This window comes from Carassius gibelio, chromosome A6 (assembly GCF_023724105.1).
Source record: "Carassius gibelio isolate Cgi1373 ecotype wild population from Czech Republic chromosome A6, carGib1.2-hapl.c, whole genome shotgun sequence".
Classification (NCBI taxonomy): Eukaryota; Metazoa; Chordata; class Actinopteri; order Cypriniformes; family Cyprinidae; genus Carassius; species Carassius gibelio.
Window position 1 is genome coordinate 4,386,882 of NC_068376.1, and position 19,429 is coordinate 4,406,310.

Sequence of the window (19,429 nt, forward strand, 5' to 3'; positions counted from 1 at the left end):
GGGATTCATGATCCTGACTGGGACCCATCCATTATGGAGCCAAAAGAGTCTCAATAAAGATAAATGCACACACTACATTCACAAATGCACACATAGGATTCATACATGCACACACATAATTCATAAATACACACACAGGATACACAAATGCGCACAAAATACACAAATGCACACACAAAATGTAAAAAGCACAGAAGATTCACAAATGCTTACAAAATTCAGAAATGCACACACAATTCAGAAATGCAAACAACATTTACAAATGCACTAAAGATTCACAAATGCACAGGACAAGATTCAGAAATGTATTTCTGATGCACACACACATATATCTTGATTTACAAACTGCTTGCGGTCTGTGAACTTCACTGCATTTGTGTGTGAATTTTGAGACTCCTCTGCCTTGGCTCAACACACAAATGCCTTTTTTTAAACAGGGAATGATCTGCAACCAATCAGATTTCTCCCTTGTTTGAGCCAATCACTTCGATTGTTTACTTATAGCCAATCAGCAAACGACTCACTTTCCTCAGCGAACAACTCACTTTCCTCAATCAGCGAACGATTCACTTTCCTCACGCAGCCGGACACCCACTTTCCGCAGCCGGAGAGTCACTTTCCTCTCGCAGCGAACGACTCCCTTTCCTCACGAGTCATGCAGCGAGCGACTCACTTTCCTCAGCGAACGATTCACTTTCCTCACCCAGCGAAGTTGAGCGAACGATTCCCTTTCCTCACGCAGCGAAGTTCGAGCGAACGATTCCCTTTCCTCACGCAGCCGGACACCCACTTTGTGCAGCCGGAGAGTCACTTTCCTCTCTCAGCGGACCACTGACTCTCTCTTCATGTAGGGACCGAATATTGTAATTAATGTGACTTCTATATTGCATCCAAAGAATATTTAGATATACTTAAAATATTCAAAAAGGTGTAATTTTTTTTTTTTTACTTTCATTAAAATATTTCAATAAAATGAAATAATTGCCTATTGCAAATTTATGAATCCATGGTTAACTTTTTTTCTGCAGTCACAGTCTGGGCTATATGTATTGAGACATTTAAAAATTTATATTTTGTAAAAAATAATAAAAAAATAAACCTGAATTGTAATCTAAACATCTGTATTTCCATACAATTTCATAAATATGCTGTGTGAACCTTTCATGTGATTGGCTTATAAGTAAACAACCACGTGGAGTGCGTTCTTGTGATTGGCTAAAAGAAGGGAGACATCTGATTGGTTGCTGATCATTCCATGCATTTGTGTGTTGATCCAAGTCAGAGGAGTCTCAAAATTCACACACAAATGCGGTTAAGTTCACAGACAAGCAGTTTGTAAATCAAGATATATGTGTGTGTGCATCAGAAATACATTTCTGAATCTTGTCCTGTGCATTTGTGAATCTTGAGTGCATTTGTAAATGTTGTTTGCATTTCTGAATTATGTGTGTATTTCTGAATTTTGTGTGCATTTCTGAATTTTGTATGCATTTGTGAATTTTGTATGCATTTGTGAATCTTCTGTGCTTTTTAAATTTTGTGTGTGCATTTGTGTATCCTGTGTGTGTATTTATGAATCCTGTGTGTGCATATGTGAATGTAGTGTGTGCATTTATCTTTATTGAGACTCTTTTGGCTCCATAATCCATCACCAGACATAGAGGCTTTGACTCTTCCCACCATGATGCCTTTCTTGTGGGACTGCGCCTTGGATGGCTCAATCACAACAGCACTTCCCATAGAAATTGGGGTATTTGACAGAAGGCTACCCCACACAAGGTGTTCTTATTTGGGCGACAGAGTGACGGACTGGTCTAGTTTTGCAGTTCCCACAACATCAGGGATTTCACTACCCTTCCACCTGTTAATGCCTGACAACATGTTCAGAAACTGCTCAATTTCAGGTTTTCCAGATGTCTGAGGACGATTCATCACATTCCAGTAGTCAGAGGTTTGCTTGAGTTGAGTAAGTATGAACTTGATAACATTAGTTCCTAGAATTAACTGGTCTCTCTGTCCCGGGACAACTAGTGTAGGCACATTCACTAACTTGCCATACACATCCATCTTCAGCTGATAGACTCCTTTTGGTCTGACTTTAACACCACCAACATCCCCATGTTCAAAAGTTCACACTCTGTTTATCCACTGATCGTACACGCCATGGATCCGCTATCCTGTAGAGCTTGGATTGTGAATTTGTCATTCAACAGAACTGAGGTATAAAACAGACTATCAGCCTTTTCCAACCTTGAGATGTTCTGGAATAAGACGATACTGTAACTGGAGACAGATTTGCAACATTCATCATAAACAAATAAACCATCTTCCAGATTGAGGTTTTGACACTCTGCTCCCTTATGTGAGTGTGTTAGTTTCCCTGAGCATGCGGGTCAGAAGCAGATGGAATAGAAGGGCTGACGACTTTGTGACATTGCTTCTGCTGATGCCCAATCTCCAAGCACATCAAACATCTCCTTTCTCTCATACAATGTGAATGGGTGGAATGTTTCCTATCACCGCAGACTCTGCATGGGGGAAAGTTGTGTCACTGAGTTGTTCTCGGCTGTGAGATGGGAGCATTCTGACTGGTACGCTCCAAAACCCTTACCAGAATACTTAAAACAAATTGCCAGCTTCTGAAGTTGCCGGTTCAGCAGTCTTCAAAGGAGTGTCAGGGACGTAAACAGGTGCATCTGTCGTCATACTATATTCCTTGGTGACATCGTCGGGGATGGTTGATACTTTAGCTGCAGCGACTTGGACTGTGTTAGCATCATGTGTTACAGCAGACAGTCGTTTAGACTGGACTTCCCTCTGGTGTCCATCAATGGCCTCCTGGATTTCTGTGACTGACCATTTACTAATGGGTTTAGACCTAAACATACTAGAGAGGTCTGGTTCTGAATAGTTTCTGATGAACATCATTGCAATTTTAGAACTCATGATTTTCATCTTTTCGCCTTGTTTCTGCAAATGGCTGATTCTTCCAACTCAGCAGCTGCATTTAATCTGACCCAGTAATCAACAGGGCACTCGTTTACTTTGTGTTGTGTCGCATTAAAAGTCAGCTAACGGTTGACTTGAGCCTGACCATGACAATACTCTTGGCCCTGCCTAGCAGGTGGCTCAGTATCTCATCTACCTGATCCTTGTCAGAGCAATCTGCTTTGAGGAGATATAATTCCATTAACTCAATCCATTCTTTTACTGTGTATTTGTCCATTCCATCTCCTCTAAACATTGAGGGTTCTTTGACATCCTATTTGACTGCCTAATTCTCCAATGAGTTCACGTAACTGCTGTGCAACATTATCATTTGCATTAATAGGAGCAGAAGCAGTCGGCCCAATAGGTTGGTCTGGTAGGGTATCATGTGATTGAGGACCATAAACTAACACTCTAGGTCTACCAACAACAGGTTCTTCTGCACCCAACAACCCTCAACCTCTACCCAGATATGGCATCGTCATATAAAAGTCTTTCCTTATTCCTTTCCTTATTTCCTTATTAAGTATTTTCCCTTTTTTACATTTCTCCTTAAAAAGCTTGGCCGTCGCTCCAGGCCAAATGTCTTCTTTTGGACATGTTTACAATCACAATAAAATTGCCACACAAGCATCATTTACAACGCATCTATCATCATATCTTCATGCTGCTTGAGATTCTGGCACTGCTTTAAAATGTGCTTGTTAATTGTCTAGACTCCCGAGGCGTAATATCAACGTAAATAAATTAGTAATTTGTTCCTCTATAAATTCCAAATAAAATGTTGTAGCGAACACACTTTATTTAATTTTCAAACTGATGTTTAATTTATTATTTATATTATTGTTGAAATCCTCCTGCGGGCCGGATTGGACACCTCAGTGGGCCGTGTGTTTGACACCCCTGCTCTAACCACTAGGCCACGACTTCCCCACCAGATACACTTGAACAGCTACACTTTGAACCAGATACACTTCCAGAATTCACAGATCCTCTTCTGACTATTATTAATTCCTCATTGTCAATAGGATATGTCCCCAAAACCTTCAAACTGGCTGTTATTAAGCCTCTCATCAAAAAACAACAACTTGACCCCAAAGAATTAGTTAATTATAGACCAATCTCGAATCTCCCTTTTCTGTCCAAGATACTAGAAAAGGTGGTATCCTCACAATTATATTCCTTGGTAAAAATGGTATATGTGAGGATTTCCAGTCAGGATTTAGACCGTATCATAGTACTGAGACTGCTCTCCTTAGAGTTACAAATGATCTGCTCTTATCATCTGATCGTGGGTGTATCTCTCTATTAGTTTTATTGGATCTTAGTGCTGTGTTTGACACAATTGACCACAGCATTCTTTTGCATAGACTTGAACACTTTGTTGGCATTATTGAAAGTGCATTAAGTTTAAATCGTACTTATATGACCGCCATCAGTTCGTAGCAGTGAATGAAGATGTATCATATCGATCACAAGTGCAGTATGGAGTACCTCAAGGCTCAGTACTAGGGCCGCTACTCTTCACGCTTTATATGTTACCCTTGGGAGATATCATCAGGAAACATGGTGTTAGCTTTCACTGTTATGCTGATGATACTCAGCTCTATATTTCTTTGCGGCCAGAACCCTCTTTCTTTGCATACCCATGTCATTATACAGAGTTGTGTCCTGATATGTCACAAAAACAAGAGCACACACACACTCACACACACTCACACACACACACACACACGCACACACACACTCACACACACACAAACACACATTCACACACACACACACACACACACACTCACACTCACAATCACACACACATTTGATTATTTTATTTGGAATGACAAATACTAATTAAAACAACAGCATCCAAATATTCACAAAGAGCTTATTATGTTTCACCTGACAATAAAGACAATGCAAGTTGCAATCACATTCATAAAAGTAGGCTATGGATAAAGGTGACATCGTCTTCTCCAAACATGCCGACTGCCTATGATTGCTGACACAGAACAATATCTGGCTGTTTGCTTAGAGGTCTTTTTACTCAGTCCAGCAATCTGCAAGCCTCTGACACATAATCTGTGCACATGTCCCAAGCTACCAAAAATAAGAATAATCAGTTTGATGCTGTAACCGCACACTGCCAAAGCATTTGTTAATGACTGATACTTTAACATTTTCTCAGAAAAGCACAAATCCATGTAAAGATCAAAACAACAGCCCACTTCCAGAATCAGAATGTTCTTAGAAAGTTCAATGATGACTACAATGTCTGGAGTCTTTGGGTTTTCCCTGAGAACACTTCTAAGGGAACTTATATTATTATCATTCAAGTTTAATAACCAGCTAGTTTGAACAGTTTTGTTTGTATGTATTGCACTTTGTCCAGGTACTTTGCGCAGTTCTTGAGCTGTTATGTTTACGATGCGATCATGAAGCGTGATGTAAAGTCCTTTAAACGCGGGGCATCCGTTCAGTATGTGCGCTGTGGATTCCATTATCTTATCGCTGTGTAGTACACAGAATGGTTCGTGGTGTTTTGTGAACCACAAAGAGAGGTTGTATTTGGTCGAGAGAGTTTGCAGCCGAGCTTTAATAACAAATTTTAAGATATCTTTGTTGATGGTTGAATTTAGTAACGCAGAGTGTGAGACTGTATGATCCGCGCTCTGCAGGCATGCAAGTTTCCCTTGAAGGCGAAGGTTAACCCAGTAATCGCGCTGTTGTGCTTGAAAGTATTGGAGGATTTCATACCTGCACGTCCGGCTGTTCAACCTCTCGTTGTAGTGCATTACAACCTCTTAGTGTACACATTTAGATCCATTATCTGCCCTGACTGATATTCACCTGCTCTCTGCCAGTATGTGCCCAGTTCAGCTGTATGTTGTTATTGCTGCACAAAGTGCCTCAAGGCTCAGTACTAGGGCCGCTACTCTTCACGCTTTATATGTAACCCTTGGGAGATATCATCAGTAAACATGGTGTTAGCTTTCACTGTTATGCTGATGATACTCAGCTCTGTATTTCTTTGCGGCCAGAACCCTCTTTCTTTGCATACCCATGTCATTATACAGAGTTGTGTCCTGATATGTCACAAAAACAAGAGCACACACACACACTCACTCACACACACACACACACACACACACACACACACACACACAATCACAATCACACACACACACACTTCTGCTCAATCTTGTCTCCTGAGTGTTCTTCTGATCAGATCTGCTGCTTCTTCTCACCACAAGAGAAAGATCAGTTCACTGATCCACGCGAGGTTTTGAGATTAAGGGTTTCCTTTTTCATTCTCTCTCTTTCTATTTTTGTTTGAAGAGAATTAAATCTTCACTGCGGTTTGTTTCTCGTTTCTCTCTAAAAAAAACCCCGATTTTCTTCCTTAAAATGTCGATCACAGACATGAAAGCATGTCATAATTAACAGTCAGTGACGTCAGCTCAATATTCATTCAAGTTTCATGTCATAGTCAACACGTGTAACATTCCGTTTCCTTTTCAAAACTATTAACACGTCACGGTAAGTTTCAGTAATTATAATTACAATCATTTTATATTGTAAGACGGGAAAAAAAAGAGAGAAAAAGTTGAATGTATTTTGATGGACTTGTTTTCTAAGTGCCGTTTGTTAAAGAAGTGCAACCGAAAACCATTGAAGCGCTTCTCTGGTAACACTATGAGCTCCTGAACTCTAATATCAGGAACAATCCTAGCCCTCAGAAACCCCCAGCAGTGATTCCGAGCTCTCATATACGTCACATCCGACACAGGCAGTGATCGTGAAGCTGTGGTCGTGTGTCTGGCGCCCCCTGCTGCTGATGACTCGTGCTGCGCGTGATTCTGAACATCTGTCAGCGCAAGTGTTCTACAACACACGAACTCTTACATCTCAAACAATCTTTGTGTTCTTAACATACACACAGACCTCCTTAGTCTCATAGTTCCATTGTGACAACAAAGTATGATATAAATATGTATTTGAAGTAACATTTCAACATCAGAGAGCTGAATTACTGAAGACGAACACATCAGATAAATAATTCATCCGATAAAATATTCAATTTATACCACAATTAGCATCGAAATCTGCAAATACTGTTGAATGCATTTTAAAAGTGGAATATAAGCGATTGTTTTGTTTTTGCATTTTAAAAATGAACAATATAAATACATTTTATTTACTGTATTTGTCCGCTTATGAATATATGCAAATGAATAACTAATCATGGATTTCTTCGTGTGTTAAGGATGCTGCGTTACTCTAAATTAACTGTTCATTAAAAGAAAAAGCATTTAACTTACAGACTCCAGATGTGTTTTCAGTCTCCGAAATCTCAACAATCAAATAAGGTTTAGTTGTGAGAAATAAGGATGCGGTGATTCTGCAGCAGTACACTGATGAATGTTCAACATTTCTTTCGTTTTTAAGATCAGTCACTTTCTGACCAGTGTGTGCTTGCCCTTTGTCCAAACTTTCGACACAGAAGTGCCAAAAATCCCTAGATGAGCTAAAAACAGAAGTTGTTACTCAGATGTTCATGTGATGTGTGACCTTTCATTCTATATCAGAGCAGAGGTCAACACATGTAAAGGTCGCAACACTGAGGAAAATATGTTAAAGGTTAGAAAACTGAGATCTGGAGCATTTTAAAAGCTTCAAATAATAATCACAATGAAAAAGAAAGAAAAAAGAAAGAAAGATATAATGAAAAAAAAGAAAGAAAGAAAGATTGAACCATACTCAACAGACTGTTTAAAAGGCCAATAAATCAACTACTATTCACAGAACCGTCTCAGTGTCATCTCATGCGCTGGTGCTGAATCCGGCGGAACTTCGCTGCTGCTGCTCGTGTTTCTGCCCGAGCCTCTATTGTGACGCACTCGCTGAATTCACATGGCACGTAAACACTGAACGCGTCCTTCTACTTTATATTTATCTACATTTATTTTTGCCTCGTTCATCACTTTGATCATGTCAGCATCCGTGATTCGAAGAGGACTTGATTTATTCAGCGAGAAAGGTAATTAGTTCATCGCTTTGGCCGGAGCGTCTGTATTTGTTTGGGTAACGTTATGTAGGCAAACTGATATCTGTAAAGAGTGATGTTATGTGCTCGTGTCTGTAGATGGAGTGAAGCGCAAGCAGAAGAAGAGCAGCTGTCGTAAGTCCGCGCTGATGGAGCAGATCAGCAGCGATAAACAGGGCGTTCAGAGGCGGATCCGGCGGCTGCAGCGACCCGGAGGATCCGCGCGGAGCACAAACACGGTCAAAGACAAGCACATCCGGTCTGCGCTGGGTGAGTCTGACCTCCTCAAACCTGCTCAGACTTCCTCTAAACTCATCAAACCAGCTTAAACCTACTTGAGACCTGATCAGACTTAGTAAAAACTCCTCAAATCTGCTCTTAAACTCCCCAAACCGTCGTAAACCTACTTAAAACCTGCTCAAATGTACTTTAAACCTGCACAAACCTACTTAAAATCTGCTCCGACTTCATAAAAACTCCTCAAACCTGCTCATTCACCACTGATCTCCGAAGCGTTAGGGTTGTGACCGGTTCTGCTTCAGTTTCTCATGTTTTGTTTTCCTCAGACGAATACAGAAAGAAGCAGAAGAAGAGTCAGCTGAAGTCAAATGTGGAGTATTTCCTGGCCGCTGATCATAAAACAAAGAACAGAGACACGAGAAAGGTCAGCTCTCCTTCAGAACTGCAGGTTCTCTCTCTCAGTGATGATGATCTGTGATCTGTGTTGTGTTCTCTCCAGATCGTCCAGCAGCACTCGGGGCGTCGTGCCTGTGATCGGCCCGATCCGCCCGCATCTACACCCGAGGAACAATCCGTCTTCACTGAGAAGGACTTCCAGAAGTTCCAGAAGGAATATTTCTCAAAACTCTAACGTCTGTGTGAACCCGTGCCTGCATGATCTGGAACGATCTCTGACTCCAGCTCTGCTGCAAAAATCATGTTTGACTGATGACAGTGAATGATTTATGAACTTGTTTAAAGAATTTAGAAAAACAGAATTAGTAAGTGGAGACCTGTGTAATTCTGCTGCTGTAAAACTGTCGACGGACTTCAGAAACGAAACCCATATATTAAAACAAACAACCTTTTCTTTTTCTGATTTTTTTTATTTTTTATTCTAATGTCACAAGGATGTATTGAAATAAAGGTATATTTGGCCTGAAAATGAAAACTGTCATCATTTTTTCACTAGACTTGTTAGAGTTTCTTTCAGCTCTTGGACACAAAAGAATGTTTTCTAAAGAATGAGTTAACGGTAGCCATTGACTTCAGTGTTTTTTTCTATTCTATGGATGTCAATGGGTGCGGTCAACTGTTTGGCTACACATTATTCACAATACTAAACTCTCTTGGAGTGCTAATCTCTCCTACACACGTCCTGAAGGGTTGAAGAATGTGGAGCGTCTGGATGGACGAGTCTGTCTGTATCTCAGAGAGAGGTCTGAAACCACATTCAGGGTTATTCCCTCATTTGATGGGGAACCTTCATGCTAAGAAGTAGAGAAGTATCACGGTCTGACTGTAAGTTATTGTTTTAATGTGTCATTAACTCTAATAAAAGAGTCACTGTGCATGTAGAGCTGCATTGATATTGTTGTGTTTAGTGTTGAGTGATGGTTTGTGTTTGTGTGACAGGAGGATCATGCTCCGTCCTGATGGTCATTCACCTCTGTCCAGCACATCAGCTGAGACTGACCACCACTGCGTCCCTCTGTATGAGCAAGTGCTGCCCGACAGAGAAAACACTGCCTCCAGCGCTTCAGCAGATCTCTGTTACACTCACCTGTCTGGGTCGAGGAAGTCTCTGAAAGAAGTCTCTCCTGCTCACGAAGACGGCGTTAATTTGAACAAAAACACAGTAAAAATTTTAAAATATTATTCTAATGTAAATAATCTGTTTTCTGTGTGAATCTGTGTTAAAATGTAATTTATTTCTGTGATGCAACGCTGTATTTTCAGCATCATTCCTCCATTCTTCAGTGTCACATGATCTTCAGAAATCAGAATAATATGATGATTTACTGCTCAAGAAACACTTCTGATTATTATTGTCCAGTTGTGCTGCACTACATGAATGTATGTATATATGTATATATATATATATATATATATGTATATATGTGTATATATATATATATGTATATGTATATATATATATATATATATATATATATATATATATATATATATAATTTTTTTTTTTTTAGTGATGCATTTATTTGAAATATAAATCTTTTGTGACATGATAAATGTATTTTTCTGTCACTTTTGATCAATTTTATGCATGCTTGATGAATAAAAGCATGGAAATAGCTTTGGACTGTAGTGTACTTCACTCTTTACTGTGTTCTGTGCACTGCTGGTTAAAAACACTTACGATGTGGAAGGAATGCAATGATCACTACACCGTCGTCACATGATCTCATCTCTGGCATCCAGTTATCATTTGGAAATCAAACAGTTCTTTTGCATTTAAATCCAATTTTGTGTAAAACATGAGTCCAGAAAGAGATCCATATAACGGTTCATTAGTCACACTGCGATGCTTTCATTACTGCTTCTGGATGCTGATTATTATTTTGTCTCAGGTGAAGCCGCCACGGCCGCCAGTTCCCCAAAGACCTGGCAAACTCCTTCTAAGCACACGTTCATGTGACGTTCCTCCAGAATACATGGATTACAGAGAGATCCGGTCACCTCCGATCCCCCCCCGTCCCTTTTCCTCAGAAGCGGTCAGAAGTGACCCGGATCAGGACCTGTATGAGGAGATCTCCGTGCTGCTGGACCATCAGGTCTCTCTCTTCACAACACCTCCTTCATTTCTCAAGCTCTTCATACAGGAATAAACACAGCCATCGGTGCAAGAGTTTCAGCTTTGAGCAGCTCTACAGGAGACAATATCACGTATTATCACTGTATTTTGTGTTTATTCACTGAAACACTAATGATTTGTTTGTGAATCTTCAGGATGCTGGAGATGATTGTGCAGGGAAGGGGAAGCGCTTCTCGTGCTCCAGTTTGATGGTAAAGTGTCTGTACTCTCTCTGGTTCACATGAGTGATGCTGACAGCAGGTTTGATGATGATTCTGTCTCTGCAGGAGTCAGACGCCGATCTGTTTGTCAAAAGTGGGCTTTTGCCAGGTAGGAACTCAAAGATTTTTTGTGTGGTTCTGATCTGCAACAGGGTCTGCATGATCTGGATGTGTTTGTCCTGTAGGTTGGGATCATGTGTTTGATCAGGAGCAGCAGGAGGATCATGATCAGTGCAGGTAACCTGCAGACTTTACTCTAGACTTCCGTCTGTTCTGCTGTAGAAAGTGACCCACTTCAGGTCCATCTGTCTTCTCCTCCAGACGGTTTGCTCCGACGGTTCAGCAGATCCGCTCCGGAGTTCAGCTCTACCAACAGGTTCTGTTTCTCCGTGGCACCAATATGATGAACTTCATCACTCAGCTCAACTGCATCGCAGACGAACTGGACAAGACGCTGAAGAAAACACGCATCGCAGGCATCACAGGTGGCACCACGGGGGCCATCGGAACTGCAGCTGTAGTAGCAGGCATCGCTCTGGTACCTGTGACCTTCGGAGCCTCGCTGGCCATGGCCGGGATCGGTGTCGGTGTGGCAGCGGCCGGAGGCGTCACCGGAGCCTCAGCCGCCATCAGCAAGAAGGTCAGAAAGACTCAGAACCGGAGGAAGGTGGAAAAGATCCTCCGGAGCTACCAGAGCCAGATGGAGGATGTGGAGGAGTGCCTGAAGTTCATCATCACAGGGATGGAGCACCTGAGGAGGCTGGAGCCCACGGTCGACACTGACGCCGCAGACGTGATGATGCTGGCGGAGCGGCTCGGAAACTCCGACATCATCGGTGCTCTGAGCGAAAACACTCGCGCTGTCCAGGCCTTCACCGCAGATCTGGATTCATACTTCACTAAAGACGACACACAGAGGCTGAAGAAAGGCTCGGAGAGCCTGTTTGCTGCTAAGATCCGAGAGGTGGCTCTGAAACTCAAAGAGAACATTGACCAGCTCATACGCATCAAAAACATGTTCATGTGCTAAAGAGCCCACGAAACCACATGTTTCCATCTGAAACTCCTCTGATTTCACAAGTTTGTGGCCTCACTTAGGTTCATTGTGAGCTCTGAAGCTTCCATGAAGACTTTTAACATCTTTAATCTTTCCATTCCACAAAAGGTTATTTTTCTAGTGGTAAATTGTTGTTTATGTTATTAAAATATTCTTCACACAAGAAGTGTTTGGGTTTTTATCCAAAGCGACTTACAAATGAGGACAATGGAAGCAATCAAAATCAACAAAAGGAAATGCTCTTGAATGCTTTGCTCTTTTATTGTTGAAATGGTCATGAATGCATGAACTAGCTTTTCTGCATCAGAAACAGACAACATGTTTCGTAGCTTGGCAATGTTTCTAAGATGGAAGAATGCAGTTTTTGTAACATGGGAAATATGATTTTCAAAAGTTGCTGTCTAATATAACACCCAGATTTCTGACTGTAGAGAAAGTAACAGTACATCCGTCTAGTTGCAGATTGTAATCTACAAGATTCTGTGTACTGTCCTTTTGGTCCAATAAGTAATATCTCTGTCTTATCCGAATTTAATAGGAGAAAAGTATTGGTCATCCAAACTTTATAACACACTCTTTTAGCTTAGATAATTTAGAAGTTTCATCTGGTCTCGTTGAGATATATAGCTGAGTATCATCAGCATAACAGTGGAAACTAATCCCGTATTTTATAATAATATTACCAAGGGGCAACATGTATATTGAAAATAGAAGGGGACCTAGGACGGATCCTTGTGGCACTCCATATTTTACTGGTGATAAATGAGATGACTCCCCATTTAAATAAACAAAACGGTAGCGATCGGACAGGTAGGATCTAAACCATCTTAGAGCCTGCCCTTGAATACCTGTATAGTTTTGTAATCGATCTATGAGTATGTCATGATCTATGGTGTTGAACGCAGCACTAAGATCAAGATTGTTCCACTATAAAGAACCTTTTGTACAGCAGACAGGTTATTCATGTATCCATAAAAAGCTTGTGTTTAAGAGCTGTTTTTCTAGTTCATAGTAGCAAACAAACATAAAGAATTCTGGAAGCTACATGTGAACTCTACTTGTGAATAATCATGCTATTAAACCAGTCCTCACTGGTTCCTCAAGTTTAACTAATGAAACTACTTTGTTTTCTAAAGCATGTAAACTATGAATGCCAAAATAAACTGATCTATGATGTTTGGAAATGCTTCTTTGTGTTGTAAGTGAAAGTGTTTTAATCGATGATTGAGTGCTTTAGAGCAGATCTGTCTCACACTTCTGCAGACACACAGCTGTGAACATGAAACCTCTGCAGACAATGGACGACGTAAGTGATTCTAAAACCTAAAACATAATTCTAGATTTCTGTGTATTTCATACAGTTTAATTCCATGTGTTTCCACTGGCAGTGATAATTTATATGACGGATCTGTGATGATAATATTTTAATGTCATGTTATATGTTTATTACAGTATTCATATTACAGTATTTCATTTAGTCTCGTTGAGATATATATCTGAGTATCATCAGCATAACAGTGGAAACTAATCCCGTATTTTCTAATAATATTACCAAGGGGCAACATGTATATTGAAAATAGAAGAGGACCTAGGACATAGCCTTGTGGCATTCCATATTTAACTGGTGATAAATGAGATGACTCCACATTTAAATAAACAAAATGGTAGTGATCGGACAGGTAGGATCTAAACCATCTTAGAGCCTGCCCTCGAATACCTGTATAGTTTTGTACCACTTTGGTTATTTACTAAAGCCAAATTGATATTTGTCATATTTTTACTGAGATACTGATTAAAAATTAAAAGAGAATTAAACCCAGATGAATCCAACCTACAAAGACAGTTTCTTATCGCCAGTGTTTCATTCTGATGGGCTTTAGTTCATTGGGCTCAGTGTGTTTGTCGAGACCCTGAAGTTCAGAATGCAGCGCTGTCGTTCTGAATGATTTCTGATCTGTTCTTCAGCATTCTGCTCCTAAACCTGCTCCTCGATTGGCTCCAGGGCCATGCAAGGTGAGAACAACAAAATCAATCTTCATCGATTATCAGCATATTTAAGAATTGGTCAAGCCAATCAGATTAAGATGATAGTTTTAAGCACGCAAAGATTGTGAAAGTAAAAGATTTGGTGATGAGTGATCAGATGAAGGAGCAGTGGAACCGGTCAGACTGTTAGACCGGTCTTTCAGTGCACTGAATGATGAAGATGTTGATGGTTCTGGTTGCAGTCAGTGGGGAATGAGAAAGAAGAGCACCACCCACTGGACCCTGGACTTATTCAGACCGGACTGGAGTGCTCCAGTGGAGACCAGCCAGTGACCGCGGTAAAGCCACCTCAGATATGACCAACTGAATATTATTGAGTTTCATGTGCATCATCACTGAAAGGATCTGCTTTGTTTTTCTGCATGTCACTGAAGAGAGTGAATGAGTTTGAGAAACGCATGGTTCCTCCGCTTCCACATCCGAGGACTAAACCCAGAAGTAAAAGCATTCCATGCTGTTCTGAGGTAGGTTTTCATATGAACATAATCTAAATCCAAACAGATTAAGATGATAGTTTTAAGCAAGTGAATGACTTTGAAAGTAAAAGATTTAGTGATGAGTGATCAGATGAAGGAGCAGTGGAACCGGTCAGACTGTTAGATCGGTCTTTCAGTGCACTGAATGAAGAAGATGTTGATGGTTCTGGTTGCAGTCGGTGGAGAATGAGAAAGAAGAGTGCCACCCACTGGACCCTGGACTTATTCAGACCGGACTGGAGTGCTTCGGTGGAGAACAGCCAGTGACCGTGGTAAAGCCATCTCAGATATGAAAGATAACCTCAGGTCCTCTATTACCAACTGAATATTATTGAGTAGAGTTGGGAACGTATCTAATTCATCAATGGCACTTCGGCCCGCCAAAAGGGGATGGCCTGGCTGCTATATAAGTCAGTCCGTAGAGCTATTCATCAGATCATTCGACTGAAGCAATGATCATCGATTCATGCAGCTAGTAGTGCGGCAAGTGACATAACGCTCATTCCCTTATTTCAGGGAACTGAGGTTAAGTAACTGAAGCATTCCCTTTCGAACATTCACTCTGGTCATGCATGTGAACGAATCCGATCATTTACTATGAGCAACAATTACATGTTGCTCTGCGAGCCCAGTGTTAGAGCACTAATAAGGGCACCAAGGAACTTAGGCATTATCTCGCCCCAAGCTTAGCTGAGGGCATTAGAAACCATTACCCCCATGGGAGGATTAAAGAGATAGAATCCATGCCTGCAGGTTGGGTGTCTAAGTAATAGAATCTGGTGAAAGTGGCCGCACAGATCTCACTGACAGATATGCTGCTGGACCACGACCATGAGGATGCCATTCCCCTTGTGGAGTGGACTCTCACACCAATAGGGCATTCTAGTACTTCTGATGCGTAAGCCAGAGCTATTGCATTAACAATCCAGCGAGACAGTCTTTGCTTGGTAAACGACAGAGTCTGCTGGTGGCCTCCAAAGCGAACAAATAGTTGTTCAGACTGCCTAAACACATAGGCTCTCTGAGCCCTGATAGGACAGAGATAATTTGGTCCCCACTCAATGTTTGCAGCGGGGAGCACCAATAGGGATATTAATTACGCTCTGAAGGGAGTAGAGAGCACTTTAGGAACATAACCATGTCTCAGTTTCAAAATGACCTTACAGTCATTAAACCCAAACTCAACACACGAGGCGCTGACTGATAGTGCTTGTAAGTCACCCACATGCTTAACCGACGCCAAAGCAAGGAGATGGGCCATTTTAAGCGATAAGGGCTGCAAGTCAGCCTAACTGAGCAGCTCAAATGGGGGCCTTTTTAGGGCCCCTAGAACCAACGATAAGTCCCAACACGGCACAGTCCGAGGGCCCTTCAGAAATTACAGAGGCAGAAGCCATAAGGCCAAGCAGCCTTTTTTAAATCCCTCATGGGACATGTCCCTTGGGGCAAATATGCACAAGAAATTTCTTGACCGTCATCATCTTGAACGACCAGCGCATAAGCAAGCTGTTCAAGATGTCTAAGATCAAGATTGGGTCTGTGCCTGCCATCTCTCTTTTGGATGGGGAAACAGTGGCTGAGAAAGCCTGACTCGCTGTTCACTGGGAGCACTATTTCCACAGTGCCTTTTGAACGCAGTGCTTGCACCTCCTGCCGGAGAACAATAGCTTTGTTGTCCGTGACAGAACATTGAACAAAGCCTCTGAAGTGGGGCGGTCTGCGAGTGAACTGCAGCGAGTAGACTCGTCAAATTGTTTCCAAACCCCATCTCGAAATTCACAGAATGGGTGCCCAGGCTGTATAATGAGAGGTTTTATTTTCTTGAACGAGAGCTCGCCTTGAAAAAGCAGGGAGTCTACGTTCGTATAAGTGATTGAGAGAGGATGAGGAATTTAGTTTTTTTAAGTATGTGGGTCTATATCACAGCGATAAAATATTTGGGCACACGCTACACCTGCAGGATGTGACCCGCTGAAAATAAAACTCCGTCTCTCAGAAGTGTTCGAAGAGGTGAAGAGTGAAGGCGAGCTGTTTTTGGGGGCATTCCAGCTGAAGTCAAGATCCTGGAACACTTCTAACAATTCCTAACCCTATTATTGAGTTTCATGTGCATCATCACTGAAAGGATCTGCTTTGTCTTTCTGCATGTCACTGAAGAGAGTGAATGAGTTTGAGAAACGTGTGGTTCCTCCGGTTCCACATCCGAAGACCAAACCCGGGAGCAGAAGCATTCCATCCTGTTCTGAGGTAGGATTTCATATAAACATGATCTAAATCCAAACAAATTAAGATGATAGTTTTAAGCACGCAAAGATTGTGAAAGTAAAAGATTTAGTGATGAGTGATCAGATGAAGGAGCAGTGGAACCGGTCAGACTGTTAGACCGGTCTTTCAGTGCACTGAATGATGAAGATGTTGATGGTTCTGATTGCAGTCAGTGGGGAATGAGAAAGAAGAGCACCACCCGCTGGACCCTGGACTTATTCGGACCGGACTGGAGTGCTCCAGTGGAGACCAGCCAGTGACCGCGGTAAAGCCACCTCAGATATGACCAACTGAATATTATTGAGTTTCATGTGCATCATCACTGAAAGGATCTGCTTGGTTTTTCTGCATGTCACTGAAGAGAGTGAATGAGTTTGAGAAATGCGTGGTTCCTCCGCTTCCACATCCGAAGACTAAACCCAGAAGTAAAAGCATTCCATGCTGTTCTGAGGTAGGTTTTCATTCAAACCTGATCTAAAGCACACAACCAATAATGCCTGTTCATAAACACATACTGATATTTTGATGTGTTGGATCTTGACACTTCATCCTAGCATTGTGTGTTTCCTCAAAATGCAGAAGAAGGTCACTTTTAAAGCAGCTCTGGAGGATCAACTTAGTAAACGACTTCAAAACAGCGAGCCACAGGTATAAACTCCCTCAGACATTATTAAAGTGCATCTTATTTTAAATGTTTTATAATAATAAACGACACTTGATTTGGTGTTTAAAGTGTGACTGAAGTGTCAGAATAATACAGAATGAAGCTTTGCTCTCTTTCCAGCAGGTAAAGGAAAGCGTTCGGATGGGAAACACTTCGAGTAAGAGATAATCTTGTAATCTTTATTTATAATCCAGTGCCAGTGTATCTGTCACCAGAAGCAGAGTTTGCAACCTTTAAAGGTGACATACTTTCCCACACTTTCTAAGACATTGAAACAGAATTGTTTTTGTTTCTGTCAGGAGAATCTACAATAGTTTCAGATTCAGACTTCAGGTAACGTGAAGCCACAGGAATCTGTGTATAAATATATAAATATACACATTCTTCATCTCTAATATATATATTGATTCATCCATCTGTTGTAAGAGCGAAAGAGAACATGCTTCATTGGTCTTGTGTCTCTGCAGGTCCTTCATGCACACTGGTGAAAGCTTCACAAACACTCTTCAGGTCTTTGTTTCTCATCTGCCCAGTTGTGCAAGCGCTCTAGAAAGACAGATTACTGAGCTGCAGGAAGTGGCTAATGCTGTGGATAAGACACACAAAGGGGTGAAGATCGCTGGCATCACCGGAGGAGCCACAGGAGCGGTGGGCGGCGCGGCGGCCGTGGCCGGGATCCTCCTGTCCCCTGTGACCCTGGGAGCGTCTCTGGCCATCACGGTGGTCGGGGTCGGGGTCGCGGCTGCTGGAGGGGTCACGGGGGCTTCGGCCGCCATCACCAATAAGGTCAGAAAAGATCAGGTCAGGAAGAAGGTGGAAACCATCCTAAAGGAGTGCCAAAGTGAGATGGAGGAGGTTGAAGGTTACTTGGATAACATCAGCACAGAGATGGGAAAGCTCCAAGAATATGACCTGCTGACGCTGGAACGCGTCAATGTGAAATCGGCAAAGATTGTGCGTCTCGTGGGCATCGCAGGCGGAGCGTCGACGGCCCTGAGCGTGATGAGCCGATCCTCAGGCGTGATCCATGGCTTCGCCGTCGGCATGGATCTGTACTTCACCGGACAAGATTCAGAGAAGCTCAAGAAAGAGTCAAAGAGCAGATTTGCTCAGCAGATCCTTGAGGTGGCCGAACAGATTCAGACCGGCCTTACAGAGCTGATGAACATGAGAGAGAAACTGCTCTTGGAAGAGATATGAAGAGCAGTGTGTGTGTGTGTGTGTGTGTGTGTGTGTGTGTGTGTGAATATAGTGAAGGAAAGGATAGCTGCTTCGTTTGTTGTCTGTAGATATGTGTTCTTCTGCTGTATTCAGAATAATAAAAAAAGATCCTCCTAAGACTGAATCACTAGAATATCTTGAGAATTTCATGTGTCAGATCACACAAGCAGGAAAACTAAATGAGTGTCACTTCATTAATGTTCACTAGAGGTCACCGTTTCTTATAACTCTGTTTTACTCTTGCGTAGGGATGAGCTCTTGTGTTGTATCTTTGCAAAAGTGTCAAAATAATAATAATAAAAAGATTTTCGGAGATTCGGAGATTGCTGCCTGATTGAATTACTATCACTTGTGTATTAAGCACAGTCCATTCTGTCTCCGTTAATAATTCATATCGAAAGAGTAGAGATTACTTTAACTTAGCATCTCTTGCTAATAAGATATGAAAATATAAGGCTCGTTAAATGTTATTTATTCGGACTATCTAAACTATTCATGTAATTTCGACGCTTTTGTTTCCTGTGTGATCTCCGAGCGCATGATTTACATAACGTGCGAACGTAAATATTTAGGTACTATTTATTTGGAAGGTATTGAGAGCCGCAGAGGCCAATCAGCAAGCAGATACGGCGGAG

The 19,429-nt window shown here is 41.7% G+C and overlaps 3 protein-coding genes across 8 annotated transcripts in view; 2 read left to right on the plus strand and 1 right to left on the minus strand.

Annotated features, from left to right (window-relative positions):
• The window catches only part of LOC128015297 (interleukin-2 receptor subunit beta), a 31,780-nt gene extending 24,328 nt beyond the window's left edge, over positions 1-7,452 (minus strand). Inside the window, exon 1 of one of the 2 annotated variants that reach the window (XM_052599011.1) lies at positions 7,308-7,452. The gene's annotated coding sequence lies outside the window, so the exon portion shown is untranslated. The remainder of the gene's footprint in view (positions 1-7,307) is intronic. The other variant, XM_052599010.1, reaches the window with a different exon arrangement.
• Positions 7,453-7,791: 339 nt separating this feature from the next.
• rps19bp1 (ribosomal protein S19 binding protein 1) lies at positions 7,792-9,223 on the plus strand. The gene is made up of 4 exons (XM_052599025.1): positions 7,792-8,026; positions 8,132-8,302; positions 8,599-8,696; positions 8,772-9,223. The coding sequence occupies exons 1-4, from the start codon at positions 7,978-7,980 to the stop codon at positions 8,901-8,903; spliced, it is 450 nt and encodes a 149-aa protein (XP_052454985.1). The 5' UTR covers positions 7,792-7,977; the 3' UTR covers positions 8,904-9,223.
• Positions 9,224-9,354: 131 nt separating this feature from the next.
• Positions 9,355-19,329, plus strand: LOC128015298 (uncharacterized). Of its 5 annotated transcripts, none has more exons than XM_052599014.1 (12): positions 13,314-13,428; positions 14,088-14,135; positions 14,351-14,446; positions 14,543-14,632; positions 14,830-14,916; positions 16,802-16,891; positions 17,079-17,174; positions 17,271-17,360; positions 17,489-17,557; positions 17,694-17,730; positions 17,873-17,906; positions 18,041-19,328. In XM_052599014.1, the coding sequence occupies exons 1-12, from the start codon at positions 13,402-13,404 to the stop codon at positions 18,771-18,773; spliced, it is 1,497 nt and encodes a 498-aa protein (XP_052454974.1). In that variant the 5' UTR covers positions 13,314-13,401; the 3' UTR covers positions 18,774-19,328. The 5 variants fall into 5 exon arrangements, 4 of the variants coding, with proteins under 4 accessions (XP_052454974.1, XP_052454972.1, XP_052454973.1 ...); XM_052599012.1 differs by having other exon boundaries at positions 14,821-14,916; positions 18,041-19,327; XM_052599013.1 differs by having other exon boundaries at positions 14,821-14,916; positions 17,697-17,730; positions 18,041-19,327.
• Positions 19,330-19,429: the final 100 nt, after the last annotated feature.

Excerpts from the sequence above, each read along its gene's own strand:
- rps19bp1 (XM_052599025.1), top strand. The coding sequence starts at position 7,978 with ATGTCAGCATCCGTGATTCGAAGAGGACTTGATTTATTCAGCGAGAAA. Across the intron at positions 8,027-8,131 it reads TGATTTATTCAGCGAGAAAG|ATGGAGTGAAGCGCAAGCAG; the intron begins GTAATTAGTTCA and ends TCGTGTCTGTAG. Across the intron at positions 8,303-8,598 it reads GCACATCCGGTCTGCGCTGG|ACGAATACAGAAAGAAGCAG; the intron begins GTGAGTCTGACC and ends TGTTTTCCTCAG.
- LOC128015298 (XM_052599012.1), top strand. The coding sequence starts at position 13,402 with ATGAAACCTCTGCAGACAATGGACGAC. Across the intron at positions 17,361-17,488 it reads GCATTCCATGCTGTTCTGAG|AAGAAGGTCACTTTTAAAGC; the intron begins GTAGGTTTTCAT and ends CTCAAAATGCAG. Across the intron at positions 17,907-18,040 it reads GTTTCAGATTCAGACTTCAG|GTCCTTCATGCACACTGGTG; the intron begins GTAACGTGAAGC and ends GTGTCTCTGCAG.